Source organism: Temnothorax longispinosus, chromosome 2 (assembly GCF_030848805.1).
Source record: "Temnothorax longispinosus isolate EJ_2023e chromosome 2, Tlon_JGU_v1, whole genome shotgun sequence".
Lineage (NCBI taxonomy): Eukaryota > Metazoa > Arthropoda > Insecta > Hymenoptera > Formicidae > Temnothorax > Temnothorax longispinosus.
In genome coordinates this window covers 15,633,024-15,650,029 of record NC_092359.1, presented here as the reverse complement: position 1 = coordinate 15,650,029, position 17,006 = coordinate 15,633,024, and the positions used below count along the sequence as shown (strand labels likewise).

The following is a 17,006-nucleotide window of genomic DNA, read 5'->3' as shown; positions in this document are numbered from 1 at the left end:
TGATACGTTGTTGACGATTGTACCGCCAGAACGGCGTTAGTGAGAAGTAGTAGTATTAAGCAATATGGCGAAATAGGAAGGGTAACGGAATAAAGCTCTGTTTAATTTGACTGGATTTTCTGTGTATCCGTTCCTCAACATAATTTTGGCGCCCAACCAACGTGTCGCGAGATAGAGACCGGGAAATAGTGAAAGTGTCCTGTAATCTCGAGGAAAGTAAACGGCGGGACGAACACGTCGTAGCGCAGCAGGACAAGATGGCTACCGACAAGGACATTGAACAGCCACGCAAGTGAACACTCGGTTACGAGAAAAGTGATAAGAGTGCAAGGTTTGCCGGAACGGAGGCGAGATCCGTTAATGACAGTGCAAGATCGGGGCGGCGATCATCGTGCGTCGAGTGATCCCGCGTATCGTTGAGCTCGAGAAACGGGATTGGAAGTGTCCTCGGTCGGGGGATTCTTTATCGGGAAAGTGCTGTCGCTCGTCGCAGACAGCGAGAGTGAAGCACATCGCACGCCGAGTGTCCGCATCGGGACGCTCGCATCATCATAACCGTCTTCGCACGTTGAGGTCCGCATCGGGATGCTCACGTCATTGTGATTGGCTCGCGCAAATCGAGAGTCGAATCGAGAATCGATCGTGACGCTGGCATAGGGATAACTCGATCACATCGAGATCCGGTCGAAGCGCTCACATAGTAACATTGTCATACAACGGGCGTCCGAATCGGGTCGCTCGGATCGTGGAAGAGTCCAATCGAGTCGTCGCAACGGAACGTGTAATCTGAGTATTCGCACTGAAGAATAACCTCGCCACGTTGAGAGATCGAGTCGCGAGTGTCCGTGAAAACGTACGTCGCGGGTGCTCGAGGACTATTTCGCAAAGGAAAGATTGAAGCCGCGATCGCGAGAGGCACACGTTGCAAGCGCATGCACGTCGCGAGTGTCGGGAAGCGCTTCGCGGGCGCAGAGACATCTCGTATCTCGTACACGGCGAGATTAGCGAGACGCGAGTGATCCGCGTCGTGAGTGTCGTGGAAACGCATCGCGAGTGGACACGCGTCGCCAGTGAACGGGACATAGCTCGCTCACGCCGAGAGTCGCACGTCGCGAGGGTCGGGAAGCACTTCGCGGGTGCAGAGACATATCATATCTCGCTCACGTCGCGAGTGTCGGGAAGCACCTCGCGGGGCAGAGACAATCGTATCTCGCACACGACGAGATTTGCGCGTCGCGAGTGAACACGCGTCGCCAGTGATCAGGGCATAGCTCGTATAGCTATATCGCGTCTCGCTCACGCCGAAAGGGACACGTCGCGAGTGATACACGTCGGGCGTGTCGTGGAAACGCATCGCAAGTGCGCAGAGGCATTCAAGCCAGCCAACCGGGAAGTAACGTTTCGAGTGCGTAAACGCGTTCATCGCGAGAGATCACAAACGCGTACGTCGCGGGATTCGAGGACTCACATCGAGTACAAAGCAAGAGAACGAAAATGGCAGACGTAAGAAGATTGAAGCAGAATCGAGCTACGATAAAGGGTCAGATGACTCGAATAAATAATACTGTCGATGAAAATACGTCAGTTGCCGAAGCAAAGGTCAAGTCGACGAAAATCGAAAGCTTGTGGGAGGCTTTCCAAGAAGTTCAGAAAAAGATTGACGACGCAAGATTAGAAGGAATCGAAGTCGCCGCAGATGAAGAAGTGCTGCCTACCGCAGAGCAAGAGGCAGAACGACAGATTTTTGAAAATGTCTATTTCGAAGCAGCAACGAAGATCCAAATGGTGCTCGATACAGCACAAGCCGCTAATCAGGTACAAGCTCAGGTCGCAAGGGCAGAGCCACAAAACGAAGACGGAAGGCGCGGACGGGGCGAACGGCGAATGGAGGTCAAGCTGCCAACGTTGAAACTTCCCGAGTTCAGTGGCAATTACAATGAATGGCTCTTATTTAAGGATGCGTTCACATCATTGATTCATGAGAACGACACACTCACCGAAATACAGAAGTATCAATATCTGCGAAGTTCCGTGACAGGTGAAGCGTTTCAGGTAATCGGAGGCTTGGCCACGACTGCAGCAAACTACGAAAATGCGTGGGATCTTCTTCTAAACAATTATGAACATCCGAGGCTTCTAATTAACACACACTTGAGTCAATTGCTTGATTTTCCAGCCGTATCAAAGGACAAACCAGCAACAATGCGTCAACTAATCGTTCACGTCAGAACGCACTTAAAGGCTTTAGAGACACTAGAGCTTCCGGTTGATAAGTGGGACGAGCTTCTCATACACCTGTTAAAGAATAGGATGGATTACAATACACAGAAGAGTTGGGAAGAAGAAACCAAAAAGGACAAGGAAAATCGACCTACGTTGGAGAACTTTCTGATTTTTCTCAATGAGCAAGTACGAACGCTTGAGATAATTGACAAGACCAAGGGAAAGTCGGAAGCATCAAAGACTCCAGCAGGGAAAAAACAAGAAAGAAAAGTAGCTTTGGCAACCACCTCTCAAGAAGGTTGTGTCCTCTGCAGCAAGAATCATCAGTTGTACCGATGCCCGGATTTTCTGCAGCTATCGAGTGCTGACAGATTAAAGGAGGTGAAAGCGAAGAAACTGTGTATGAACTGCTTAAGCAAAGGGCACTTTTCCGCGGCTTGCAAATCTTCAGCATGCCGGAGGTGCCAGAAGAAGCACAATACCCTGTTGCATCCAGAGCAAGAAAAGAAGACTGCAACCGATAAGAAGTCAGAAGAGGACGCGTCCAAGAAGGCAGTGGTAATGCACGGCACTCATGAAACCTTGCAAGATACTGAAGAGTCATCTTCTGTAATCAACCTTGGAAGAAAACCCACGTCGTGCGTGGTGCTGTCAACGGCCCGAGTTATAGTCCATGACGTCAATGGAGGCCAGCACAAATGCCGTGCACTTCTAGATGCAGGGTCGCAATCCAATTTGATCACCCAGGAACTCGTCGACAGGCTCAGATTGAAATGTAAAAGGAGAGACGAGGTCATCAGTGGGATCAACCGATCACAAACCAATGTCGGTAAGACAGTAGAAGTAAAAATCCGATCGATGAACGCGGATTATGAGGTAGCCATAGAATGTCTCGTGCTGCCTGCCATTACTGAAAGACTTCCTCAAGTCAAAATCAATACTAAACTGATTTGCTTGCCGGAGGGTTTGAGCTTAGCAGATCCTGATTTCCACACGCCAGGAACAGTGGATATTCTAATAGGAGCAGGACTTTTCTGGCAATTAATCTGCAAGGATTATATTCAAAGACCAAAGGGAATACCCAGATTACAACGTACGTTGCTAGGATGGATTGTAGGAGGGGAGCTTCTCGACGCCAGATCGGAAACGCCAAGAAGCTTCTGCGGTCTCATCACAAATGCGCAACTCCAAGCGCAGTTAGAACGCTTTTGGAAGCAAGAGGAGACGCTCGAAAAACGGAGTCTCACCCAAGAAGAGATTGAGTGTGAACGGCAGTTCCATGAGTCGGTCAAGCGAGATGAAACCGGTAGGTTCATCGTAACACTTCCGAAGAAACCCGGAGTGAAACTCGGCGATTCAGGGAATCAAGCATTGCAGCGATTATATTCCCTAGAAAGAAGATTCAGAGGAGATCCAGCATTGAAGAATGCGTATGTTCAATTCATGGAAGACTATGAAACTCAAGGCCACATGTCGTTAATGGGACCAGGCCCAGATACGAGCACAAAGGTAGAGCAATCGTACATACTTCCGCATCATCCGGTGATTAAACCGGACAGCACCACAACTAAGTTACGTGTTGTATTCAACGCCTCAGCGAAGACATCGTTGGGAACATCGTTAAACGACAAGTTATTCGCCGGTCCAAACAAGCAGAAGAGCCTGTTCTGCATAGTCTTACGCTTTCGATCACACCCCTTTGTCATAACGGCGGACATAGCTGCGATGTTCCGACAGATACTCGTGTGCGAAGAAGACCGAGATTTACAACTGATTCTGTGGAGATCAGATCCATCGCAACCAGTTCAGATCTTTAGGATGAACACGGTGACATATGGCACCGCATGTGCACCTTATTTAGCCCTCAGCTGTTTGGAGAGATTAGCGATAGAAGAACTGGAAAGGTTTCTAAAGGCAACCTTGACGGTCGAAGAGATGAAGAAGTTTCTCGAAATAAGGTTGAAGATCGAAGAGCTGAAGAAGTTCCTAGAAGAAGCGTTGGACAATGAGAAATCGGAGTTTCTACAAGCAATCCTGGTCTTGCTAGAAGATTTCTACATGGACGATGTTTTGTCTGGCGCAAGTACCATAGAAGGGGCCATAGCCTTGCGACAGCAGCTGTCGGAGTTATTGCAACGGGGACAGTTTCAGCTGCGGAAGTGGCGTTCCAATGATCCACGTATATTGGAGGAACTACCCGAGTCCAACGACGATAACAGCTTCCTCAAAATAGACAAGGAGGGTGCCATGAAAACGTTAGGACTTCTATGGGATGCCCAGTCAGATGTTCTGCAATACAGCGTCTCGATAGAAGAGAATTCAAGGGTTACCAAGCGTCTGGTGCTATCTCAGATAGCTCAAATATATGACCCCCTTGGCTTGCTGGGACCCGTTGTCATCATTGCGAAATGTATTATGCAGTCTCTATGGCAAATCAAAACTGGTTGGGATGAAGTTCTCCCAACGAAGTTAGAAGCTACATGGAAGGAGTACTATAAATCGCTGCCGCAAACCAACGAGTTGAAGATTCCGAGAAACATCAATCCGGGAAATGTGAGCAATCAGTTCGATCTCGTAGGCTTTGGAGATGCCTCAGAAAGGGCATATGGAGCCGTGCTGTATGCTGTTTCACAAAGGTCGGGAGGTACCTTACAAGCGCATTTGATTTGTTCGAAAAGCAGAGTCGCACCTTTGAAGACTATATCACTACCAAGACTGGAGCTTGATGCGGCGCTGCTGTTGACTAAACTGACCGAACAGGCAAGAAAGGCTTATGGTGACAGGATTCGAAACGTGTCTTTATTTAGCGATTCGACGGTCGTTCTCAATTGGATAGCAGAGTCACCTAACATTAGGAAGACGTATGTGGCAAATAGAATCACCAAGATTCAACTTCTTTCACAAGGTGTGACATGGCGTCATGTTCCGTCCAAGGATAATCCGGCAGATCTTCTTTCCAGAGGCATGTCAGTGGAAATGTGGAGGACCAGTCAGTTATGGTGGCAAGGGCCTGAGTGGCTCATCACCGATCGATGGCCTGAACAACCAGAGATCTTAGGCGATACGTCCGAGATGAAGATCACTGCACTAATCGCTACCAGAAACGAGGAGTACGACATCCTACGAAGATTTTCAGACTATGGGAAGCTTCAACGCATAGTCGCTTATTGTCTGCGTTTTAAGGCAAATTTACTTGGCGCAAAGAGGAGTGGCCCTTTAACGCCAGCCGAAATAGAGCAAGCGGAAACTATCATATTGAAGACTGTCCAGCGAGAAGTTTTCCTGAAGGAGGTGCGGGCTCTCGAACAGCAGCAATCGATTCCCAAGGGTAGTAAGTTGTCGTCCCTCAGTCCTATCTTGGATCAGGAGGGAGTCATAAGGGTAGGTGGTCGGTTATCACAGGCCGACATTCCCGAAACTCAGAAGCATCCAATATTGTTGCCAGCCAAGCACCACGTTACAACTATCCTCATGAGGAAGGAGCATCTTCAGGCTTCACCATTGCGGCCCGGAGCAGTTGCTCTACTCAACACGTGTAAAATATTGGCCTTTAAGTGGACGACGAGAAGCAAACAAGATTACGAAGAGTTGCATAAAATGCTTTCGAGCTAAACCAAGGACACCTGAGGTCTTCATGGGAGATCTTCCTGAGGATCGAATCCGTCATAACATGAGACCATTCACCACAGCGGGCGTAGACTACGCCGGGCCATTGCAGGTACGAGAGAGTCGCAGGCGGGGAAGGATTCACATCTCGAAGGCCTGGATCGCCGTGTTTACCTGTTTTGCCACTAAGGCCGTACACATAGAGCTAGTGACGGAATTAACTACCGAGTCATTTCTAGCTGCATTAAGAAGGTTTGTGGCGAGAAGAGGAATTTGCTCGAAGATCGTGTCCGACAACGGCACTAATTTTGTCGGAGCTGCGAGAGAGCTAGCAGAAGTATACGAGTTTCTTCGGAAGGAGAAAGAAGCCATACCACATACTTGGCTCGTCAGAAAATCGAATGGAGGTTTATTCCTCCTCGATCTCCACATTTTGGAGGTCTTTGGGAGGCCGCTGTCAAGGCTACCAAGCGTCACCTCTACACTGTCACGAAGGGTCTGGTTTGGACGTTTGAGGAATACGCAACGCTGCTCGTGGAGATAGAAGCAATCCTGAATTCAAGGCCTCTCACTCCCTTTTCCAGTGATCCTAACGATTTATTGGCATTAACCCCATCTCATTTCCTTACAGGGGATTCATTGTTGTTTCCACCAGAGTATAGTTATATGAAAGTCCCGGATAACAAGCTGTCACGATGGCAGCATGCTCAGAAATTACGCCAGCATTTCTGGAAGCGTTGGCAGGAGGAATACCTCCAAGAGCTGCAAAAGCGTCATAAGTGGCGTAATAAGGGCAAGGATCTCGAGGTCGGTACTCTAGTCATTCTGAAGGAGGACAATACACCCCCTCTACAGTGGGTCCTAGGCCGAGTGGAGGAAGTTCATCCTGGCAAGGACAACGTGATTAGAGTGGCGACAGTCAAAACGCCCACTGGATTGTTTAAAAGAGCCGTCCAAAAACTCTGTCCACTTCCCGCAGAAGAAGACTGTTAATTATATTTAATTTCCTTTGAAAATTGTTATTATCCATATAGCTTTCTTTAAGATTATCCTTATTGAATTTATAATTAACACTTAGAATAGAAGATTTCACTTATACTAATTGCAATGTACTTCGCGTCAAATTTGTCATGTTATTAGTATTATTCGGTTACATTTCAGTTAGCATCATTACTTACGTGTATGTTAAGTTAAGACGGTGAAGCTTTAGATTAGGCTCACTCCCCTCTCAAGTTTATAGAATGCCAAAGTCTCTTATTCTTTAGTTTCAAGTAGGTTGAAAGATTGTTCTTTCAAGGGGGGCGGAGTGTTGACGATTGTACCGCCAGAACGGCGTTAGTGAGAAGTAGTATTAAGCAATATGGCGAAATAGGAAGGGTAACGGAATAAAGCTCTGTTTAATTTGACTGGATTTTCTGTGTATCCGTTCCTCAAAAGGCCTTCGTTTAAACAATTAATGTATTATAGAAAAAGCAAAATTCAAAAATTTGTTTGGTTTATTAACAATAAAATATTTGATATTAAGAATAACAAGATCGCGTACTATAGACTATAGATGCAAGATGAAAGTCCTCTAATTGTAAAAATGCTTCAGTGCTTAGAATATTTTCCTCTTGATTTTAGAGGATTCCCTTGTGAGACCATATAAAACAAGAATAAAATCCGCTAAAGATTTAGCGGATTCCAGCCGAAAATTAAAATTAGAAGACATGAAAAGAAGACGTCATCAATAAGGTGAAGTATGTGGTAGCGACTTGCGCAACGCCTACCGCATCCAAGAAAATAAATGGAATTTGGTCTAATGTTCAGCGTCGTCGCTGAATCATTGTTAATCGTCCCAGCATAATCAAACAGACTTCGAAATAAGTAAAATATTAACCCTAATCCATCCAACCATACCCTTTCGTGTCCCACGCGATTTCTAGCGATCGTTTGTTCCAAAAAACAAACGAGCGTGGGATTATCTCCTCCACGCCTAAAAAAAGTTGTTGTAGTAGGGAGCATCGGACAGAAATTTCAGAGCCGTAGCTCATTTACTCTCGAAACGGCGAACAATCAAAATCTCGGTGGGACACGAAAGTGTTGTGTGAAAGGTAAGTGAGATTTTTTTTTCGATAAAAATGTATTTTTGTGTATAATTTGAGCGTATTTAAAAAATATTTCTGTCAAAAAAAAATTTGACATTCCACAGAGGACTATTATGGCTCAGAGGCAGATTGAAAAGGTGGGGAGAAACTATGAAAAAATTAATTTTTTACATAAGAAATATCTGTCACACTTCAAATTAGTTTTCTTATTCAGAAATTCTTTTTCTAGCATTCCTTAAGTCCTTAAAGTTCTTCTGTACCATTTAAAAATTACCAAATTTGCGGCAACAAAATTAAGTATTCTTATTTAATCAATAATTATCTCATATTTTTTCTCATTCGCACTACTTTTAGCTTTAATTTGCGCTTTGAAGCATTAAATTTTGTAAATTTGTTCGTGAGTTATGATTTTTTAAATAAAACAAGTCGTAACGTGCGTCTTTCAACATATAATTGTTGTAAAAAAATATTTAAATAAATAATTTCCAAATCTTCTTTACATTGATTTTTAGTCGAAGGTATAAAAATACTATAATAATTTTTTGAGAATTTTTCAAAGCTGTTAACAGTACTGAAAAATGCGTGAGACACGAAAGTGCATGATTGGCGGAATGAAGTGACGGAAAAAACGTTGGATGGATTAGAGTTAATTTTTTTCGAGTAATATCTTCAAGTAATAATATTATTATAGATCTTATAGATACATATATTATTTCTGAAGATTTTTTTCTTGCTGAAAATGAGCGTTGAGTGTCAACGTGAAAAGGCACCTTAAAAAAATAGTTACCTTGTTATGGGCCTCGTTATGGGTATAAGATAACAGGAGCGGTGCTGACGCGACTCACCGTCCGCTGGATGTAATCTGTTAACATTCACTCACTCACAGAAAAGATATTGTCTCAGAGATATCGCAATATATCGACAATATAACCTTCACTCACAGATATGATGAGATTGTAAGCTATTTGCGAAATAGCTTATGAGCCACGAACAACGACGAAATACTATCAATAACAACAGAGAGAATTCTTCTCTGCTATTAATCCCACAATGTATTTGTCAACAAAGCGTAGGAACCGGTAACGCGTACGCGGAACGCAACAACCACGAATAATGTAATCAACGACGACGTGATAGGCGACGTGATCGACAACAACGTGATCGATGGTGACATGATCGGCGGCGACGTTATCGGCGTGTATAGATAGAGCCTTTAGGGCTGCATTCAAAAACTATATTCGAGTGCACACCGCATCGCTTTATCTTGTTACTAAAAATTGAACAAGGACAGGGACCGTATTCTCGAGCCTGCCCTAATGATTTTCGTGTGCGACTTTCTATTTGAAAAACATTGAATTTCGCATGCGAGTTTCATGAAAACGATTCGAGAATAAGGCTCCAGAACGACGCTGGTGTGTATTCGAATGACCTAGTTTACACCGATCTCTTGATACGCGTATCAAACCAATAATCAAACTAATTTACTAGTTATTTACTATTTAATACGCGTATCAAGTGATCAATATAAACTAGGCCAGAGTGAAGTTTCCGAATATAGTCTGAAAGGCTCTCTACCCTATAAGGCTATTCCACGTTTTTAAACACTTTACCCGCCATCGTCGCCGATTTCATATGTTGCCGTATTGTCCTCGAGTTTTCCTACACATTTAGATTTTTGGTATTTCAAAATCGCGAAAGTACAAATGGTAAGTACTGTCTTTTCAATATATATATATTTCACATAATTTTTCACATAATTACAATGTTGCTATTTTTATTTTATTTTAGATGGATCTAGATGATGACAACGATTTCGCTGATTTCGGGTTAGAATTATCGGGATCAGCCACCGATATCGCTGCCGGTCCCGTCGCCGCCGACCGTCCCGTCGCCGCCGGACCTGTCGCCGCCGGACCTGTCGCTGTCGCCGCCGGTTCCGTCGTCGCCGCCCGTCCCGTCGCCGCCGGACCTGTCGCCGCCGGCGGTTCCGTCGTCGCCGCCCGTCCCGTCGCCGCTGGTTCCGTCGCCGCCGGTTCCGTCGCCAGACCTGTCGCCGCCGACCGTCTAGTCGTCGCCGACCGTCCCGTCGCCGCCCGTCCCGTCGTCGCCGGACCTGTCGCCGCTGATCCCGTCGTCGCCGATCATTTCCATGCCGAAGATGATAGACAAGGTAATATTAATATTATATATATATTTAACAGAAAGTAATGATATATTCCGCCAATAAGTTGATTGCGATTGCGAAAAATATTACCCCAGCCCCAGAGTTTGAACCTGGAACCTCCCGCTATCCGTGCAGGCGTCGTCTCAATTCGACCACTGAGGCATGTGGTAACATTTATCGCAATAACAATGCATCTTAATCAAACCATCTTAATCGAAATTAATAAATATCTTCTCGTTATATATAAAAAATTTAATTCATATTATATGTATTTAATTCATAAAATTTCTTATACAATTTTATTATTTTACAGTTCGCAGACCAAGAGGCAGAGCCGCGGGGATACGACGCCAAGAAGAAAGATTCATGGCCTTCTTATATAAATTGTCATCACCCAATTACCATTGGGGTAGACGAGGCAGAGGCAGACGTTGAGAGCAACAGGATTTAATCTTTGTCTCTATATAATCTCTAAATAATGTCTCTATATAATGTCTCTGTATAATATCTATATATAATAATGTCTCTATATAATTAATAAAAAATTTGTATCTTTTATAATCTTTGTCTCTATATAATCTCATATAATGTCTCTATATAATCTATATATTATATCTATATATAGATATATATATATATATATACTATATAGTTATATAATATATAGTATCAAATCCTCTTGATTCAAAACGATCTTGATTACTTTTTATTAATTTGTATGTAGCTGTTTTGAGACAAATTAGTTTGTTTCGACACTCTCAGGTTGTACAGGTATTTATCCTCGAGAAAGTCGAATAGGGATTTTTTCCGCTGCTTGGTTTACTGTCCTCGGTTTTCTTTTCCCGTTTGCCACGCGACTCTCGTGGTTCCAATAATACCAGCTTTAAATGGCAATCCTTGACCTATATCTCCCGAAATTAAGTCACCATCTAATTCTCTTTCATCAACAGCTACGTCTAAAAATAAAATAATGTATTAATATGATATTATGGCTACGGTCAACGTGACACTACAAATGCTTCGAAGCATTCCTCTTCTCTTTTCTTTCAATGAAGAAGAAGGAGAAGAAGAACGCTCCAGAGCATTTGTATCACGTTGACCGTAGCCTATATATCAAGATATATATATATATATCTTTCAGCAACGTGCACAACTTCATTTGAGGTTATAATTGGGTACAACATTCATCGCACGATACTTTTATAATTGCAAATCGGAAACGTACCTCGAGTTCAGCTCTTCTGCGATCAACGAAGTCGGGATCGAACGTGTCAGTCGTCACTTTCTGCCAAGCGTAGAGAACCTTCTTTTCCGGCAGCGATGGTAACACGATGGGTGCGTTCAGCCGAATACTCCGCTAGCCTAGCAATCGTGAGCAGTCGCTCGTTTCCTCTCCTTTTAATCCATTGGGTCAAAGAGAGGAAACGAGCGAAAACGAGCGACTGCTCACGATTGCTAGGCTAGCGGAGTATCGGCTGAACGCACCCAATGTAGGGATACGAAATCTCCAGATAAGCACGAAGCAATTCAATTCAGTATATCGCCGGCACGATTACGGTGTTACTGCCGTTTCGCGTACGCGCGTATGCGCGCGTTGTCGCATCTTACCTCGCGACGCGTAATAAAGAGTCACACGGTCGATCTCGCTCCGCGCGTACTACCGTGTCTCTCGATCGATCGAGATAGGTTAACTGATCAGATGATGAACTGACTGACAGGAGACATCGAATTCAAGCTTGATTCATAAGAATCGACTTAAAATTCCCTAGCGGCACTTTCTGCCAAGCGTAGAGAACCTTCTTTTCCGGCAGCGGTGGTAATACGATGTAAGGATACGAAATCTCTCCAGATAAACATGAAGCAATTGACTCAATATATATTATATAAGTATATACCTAATTTACCTAAATAGAAATCTTCCTCCTGACCGATAAGTCTATCGACCTAATTTCGAAATACGCGCGCGATATCGAAACTGGCGATACCTGCGCCGCCAGCGTCGAAAAAGTGAAAGTGACGTTTCTGATTATGACGTCATCATACAAGAACGTCGGCGTTAAAAGTATATACGTATCTTAAAAATAAATTTTCACATTTGGACTTTGCGTCGCAATATCTCCGCTCGTAGGGCACGTAGCGGAATATTATGAGAGAAACCCCCCCCCTAATTGGACCCCAAGCTATCGATCAAGCCTACTTAGAACTTGATCCGTTCACTCGTTATCGAGATCTCAACATCGCGGGTACTCGCAACCCGTCGCGTCGCGTAAAAGAGTCACGGTCGGTCTCGCTCCGCGTGTACTTGGCGCGAGACACTACCGTGTCTCTTGATTCTGCCGCTAGGGAATTTTTAAGTCGATTCTTATGAATCAAGCTTGAATTCGATGTCTAGGTGTCCCAGGTTGCCGATGACGAGGTTCACATAGTGCGCTTCATAGTTTTCGGTATTCAGGTGTATTAATACCTTGAATTCGATGTCCACGTGTTCCAGGTGCTGATGTCGGGTTCCAGATAGTGCGCTCTATAGTTTTCGGTGTCCAGGTATAATAATACGTTGAATTCGATGTCTAGGTGTCCCACGTTTTCGATGACAAGGTCCACATAGTGCGCTTTGTAGTTTTCGGTGTCTACGTGTATTAATACCTCGAATTCGATATCTACGTGTCCTACATTCAGATTTAAAGTTATTAATACACGTAGACACCAAAACTACAAAGCGCACTATGTGGACCTTGTCATCGGCAACCTGGGACACGTAGACATCGAATTCGAGGTATTATTACATCTAGACACCGAAAACTACGGAGCGCGCTATCTGGACCTCGTCATCAGCAACCTGAGACACCTAGACATCAATTTCAAGATATTAATACACGTAGACACCGACAACTACGGAGCGCACTATGTGGATCTCGTCATCGGCAACCTGGGACACGTGGACATCGAATTCAAGGTATTAATACACGTAGACACCGAAAACTACGAAGCGCACTATGTGGACCTTGTCATTGGCAACCTGGAACACCTAGACATCGAATTCAACGTACGATTACACCTGGACACCGAAAACTATGAAGCGCACTATCTGGATCTTGTCATCGGCAACCTAGGACACGGGACATCGAATTCAAGGTATTAATACACGTAGACACCGAAAACTACGGAGCGCACTATGTGGACCTCGTCATCGGCAACCTGGGACACGTAGACATCGAATTCAACGTACGATTACACCTGGACACCGAAAACTATGAAGCGCACTATCTGGATCCCGTCATCGGCAACCTGGGACACGTGGACATCGAATTCAAAGTATTAATACACGTAGACACCGAAAACTACGGAGCGCACTATGTGGACCTTGTCATCGGCAACCTGGGACACCTAGACATCGAATTCAACGTACGATTACACCTGGACACCGAAAACTATGAAGCGCACTATCTGGATCCCGTCATCGGCAACCTGGGACACGTGGACATCGAATTCAAGATATTAATACACGTAGACACCGAAAACTACGGAGCGCACTATGTGGACCTCGTCATCGGCAACCTGGGACACCTAGACATCGAATTCAACGTACGATTACACATGGACACCGAAAACTATGAAGCGCACTATCTGGATCCCGTCATCGGCAACCTGGGACACGTGGACATCGAATTCAAGGTATTAATACACGTAGACACCGAAAACTACGGAGCGCACTATGTGGACCTCGTCATCGGCAACCTGGGACACGTAGACATCGAATTCAACGTATTATTACACCTGGACACCGAAAACTATGAAGCGCACTATCTGGACCTCGTCATCGGCAACCTGGGATACCTAGACATCGAATTCAAGCTTAATTCATAAGAATCGACTTAAAAATTCCCTAGCGGCACTTTCTGCCAAGCGTAGAGAACCTTCTTTTCCGTTGACTTAATAAATATAAATATATATTATATCAAGCTTGATTCATAAGAATCGACTTAAAAATTCCCTAGCGGCACTTTCTGCCAAGCGTAGAGCGTAGAGAACCTTCTTTTCCGTTGACTCAATTACCTAATTTACCTAAATAAAAATCTTCCTCCTGACCGATAAATCTATCGACCTAATTTTGAAATACGCGCGCAATATCGAAACTGGCGATACCTGCGCCGCCAGCGTCGAAAAGTGAAAGTGACGTTTCTGATTATGACGTCATCATACAAGAACGTCGGCGTTAGGAGGAGGAGGAGGAGTATCTTAAAAATAAATTTTCCCATTTGGACTTTGCGTCGCAATATCTCCGCTCGTAGGGCACGTAGCGAAATATTATGAGAGAAACCCCCCCCCTAATTGGACCCCAAGCTATCGATCAAGCCTACTTAGAACTTGATCCGTTGACTCGTTATCGAGATCTCAACATCTCGGGTACTCGCAACCCGTCGCGTCGCGTAAAAGAGTCACGGTCGGTCTCGCTCCGCGTGTACTTGGCGCGAGACACTACCGTGTCTCTTGATACGGAACGCGGCTACAGATTAATACATAAAATAAGATATAAGATGATAACGGAACGCGGTATATCACATATGGAACGCGGCTACAGATATCAGAACGCAGTAGCTATATGAACCGAATGAAGGCATACGACGATAACGAAACGCGGTATATTACATACGGAACGCGGTATATTACATACGGAGCGCGGTATATTACATACGGAACGCGGCTACAGCTATCAGAACGCTGTATATGATGCACGGGTAAGATAGCGCGGTATATTGCATCGGAGGATGGCGGAATCCCGGGATCACGGTTGTGAGAACTCTCGCGGCGAGGCCGAGCACGCTCGACCCCACGGTACCGTGGTCGTCGGGGCAAGTATCAGGGAGCTCGGAAACACTCTGAGAACCCTCAGTCGAGAACCAGAACTCTGGACCTCGTTGTGCGTGTTGCCTAGGATTCGGAAGGTAGCTTCGTCAGGAATAGCGGAAAGCCGTGGTAAAGACGAAGTGTCTTCTTCGTCGAGCGCGCCGGCTTTTTATACCGCGCGGCGCGGTGAGCTTGGCAGGAGGAGGCCGATCGTCAGGCGACACGGTGCGGTGGTGGGAGCGGCGCGATCCCGCGTGTTCGCTTCGGCGGGGATCGGCTCGCTTTGGCGCTCGTCGGCGTCGTGCGGGAAGGCACCGGTGCGGCGGATTTCCCGCGCACACGGTGCGTTTTCAAGTGTTTAAAAAAATGTGGGCGCACCGCGCCCTGTCCTCGCCCGACGGAGATCGGTCGGGCGGCTCCCGGCGGGTGGTAGCCGGGGACGATGCCTTGTCGTAAGGGCACATCGTTACACATTTCTCAAGTATAAAAAACACGATTTAATATTTCTCGGTTATTTATGCGGTTTCGCACAGAGTGAATGAATTATTGAAAAATTACCGAATATAATAATTATATATACAAATCTTGTCAACACGAGTTTGAACTAGACTTATACTTAGAAAATACGTCTAGAGGACATCATAATATTCGTTTTACCACGTGTGCTCGCGATACGTATCAAAATATATTCTACAAACGTTTCTTCATTGCACATCTCCTCGTCGATGATTTATAAAAAATGGTAAAAATCTTAAAAGCGCACGAATAACCGAGGAACATTTGTGCGTCTTAACGTAACCACCTGCAGGTAATCGAGAATTATTCTCTGTCATCAGGTGCAGGCGGTCGCGGCATTTGTTGGGCGGCTTCGATCAGTTTTCATAAGTCAATTTTAATGGTTTTCAGTTCTTCGTCAAATGCACGATAATCATTCTTCCGCCACGCTTCCGATGCGACATTTGTAGCATCTCGTATGTTACTTAGCCATTGCGAGACTTCCTGCGAGATTTCTTGTTGTTGTGCTGTTATTGTGCACGCTGGCTGTTGTCTCTGCGAGATTAATTTTGAATTAATTGATTAAATAATCCGTACCGGACGCCGGCTCAAGGCGGAAAGGGCGTTCTACTTACCGCTGCCGCTGCTTGCTGCGAGCCTGGTTGGAGGCCTCTGGAGATCTCTGACCCGGAGGCCCCCATGCCCAAAATTGAATTAATGCTGAATTTATGGTCTGCCATTCTTTTGGCTACTTTTTTCTTCAACGTTATCCTCGATAAGACAGATAAGACAGTATTTTGCTGAATAAATTTTATATAAAGAACTGGAATCTATCGGCATTTATATCCTTGCGAGCCACAGATAATTTATCGTTCGACCAATGTCGTTCTGACAACAGCAGGCAGGAACGTGATACTGCGAGTGTAAAAGTTTTAAGATGTTTATAAACATCGGTGCGAAACCTTGGAGAAACTTTCACATTCGCAGTATCACGCTATTAAATGTGCCCTGTGCGGACGGCCAGGCAATAACGGAAGAAACGTTGAAGAGGAAACAACTTATGTTTTTCACTATATATCAAAACGCACGCATACGCCTCTCTCTAAGCCCTTGTGTAGTGTCTGTGCAGACTGTCCTAAACAAGTATCCATGTCTGTCTATATCCCTCTGAAGCACCTTTGTTACATCCAATAAGTCTTTGGTTGCTTCTAAAAATTGACTTCTCAATAATTTCTCTTCTGGATCTTGTGTTAATTGAGGACTTGGTGTTAACAATTGTGGATATGGCAGCCAGTCAGTTGTATCTTTGGTGACTAATGAAGATCCAGGCATATTAGCGTCCCTAATTAATCGGGCAGTTGATAGATTGTTACTTGCCTTCATTAATACTAAGGATTTTTCCACATTGGATAAATGTAATGGAAGACAGAATACGAACATTGTATTTGTTAATTCCAAAGGAGGGTTTTCTAGATGTTCCCATGTATCCATGTACCAAAGTTTCATAGTCTGGGAAAATCCTTTTGGGCGAATGGAGGTGATTCCTGTTAAATATTCAATTAGTGAATTCTCTACAGTATAAAAGA

The 17,006-nt window shown here is 44.8% G+C and overlaps 3 protein-coding genes across 3 annotated transcripts; all 3 read left to right on the top strand.

The window, feature by feature from the left end:
• Positions 1-1,494: 1,494 nt before the first annotated feature.
• LOC139825353 (uncharacterized) lies at positions 1,495-5,835 on the top strand. Its single transcript, XM_071798006.1, has one exon. The coding sequence runs from the start codon at positions 1,495-1,497 to the stop codon at positions 5,833-5,835; it is 4,341 nt and encodes a 1,446-aa protein (XP_071654107.1).
• Positions 5,836-5,893: 58 nt separating this feature from the next.
• On the top strand, positions 5,894-6,822 carry LOC139825352 (uncharacterized). The gene is made up of 2 exons (XM_071798005.1): positions 5,894-6,236; positions 6,461-6,822. The coding sequence occupies exons 1-2, from the start codon at positions 5,894-5,896 to the stop codon at positions 6,820-6,822; spliced, it is 705 nt and encodes a 234-aa protein (XP_071654106.1).
• Positions 6,823-8,810: 1,988 nt separating this feature from the next.
• LOC139808119 (uncharacterized) lies at positions 8,811-10,656 on the top strand. The gene is made up of 2 exons (XM_071769775.1): positions 8,811-10,086; positions 10,394-10,656. Exons 1-2 carry the CDS (start codon positions 9,705-9,707, stop codon positions 10,513-10,515), a joined length of 504 nt encoding a protein of 167 aa, XP_071625876.1. The 5' UTR covers positions 8,811-9,704; the 3' UTR covers positions 10,516-10,656.
• The last annotated feature ends 6,350 nt before the right edge of the window (positions 10,657-17,006 follow it).

Excerpts from the sequence above, each read along its gene's own strand:
- LOC139825353 (XM_071798006.1), top strand. The coding sequence starts at position 1,495 with ATGGCAGACGTAAGAAGATTGAAGCAGAATCGAGCTACGATAAAGGGT.
- LOC139808119 (XM_071769775.1), top strand. The coding sequence starts at position 9,705 with ATGGATCTAGATGATGACAACGATTTCGCTGATTTCGGGTTAGAATTA. Across the intron at positions 10,087-10,393 it reads TGCCGAAGATGATAGACAAG|TTCGCAGACCAAGAGGCAGA; the intron begins GTAATATTAATA and ends ATTATTTTACAG.
- LOC139825352 (XM_071798005.1), top strand. The coding sequence starts at position 5,894 with ATGAGACCATTCACCACAGCGGGCGTAGACTACGCCGGGCCATTGCAG. Across the intron at positions 6,237-6,460 it reads CGTCAGAAAATCGAATGGAG|GGGATTCATTGTTGTTTCCA; the intron begins GTTTATTCCTCC and ends ATTTCCTTACAG.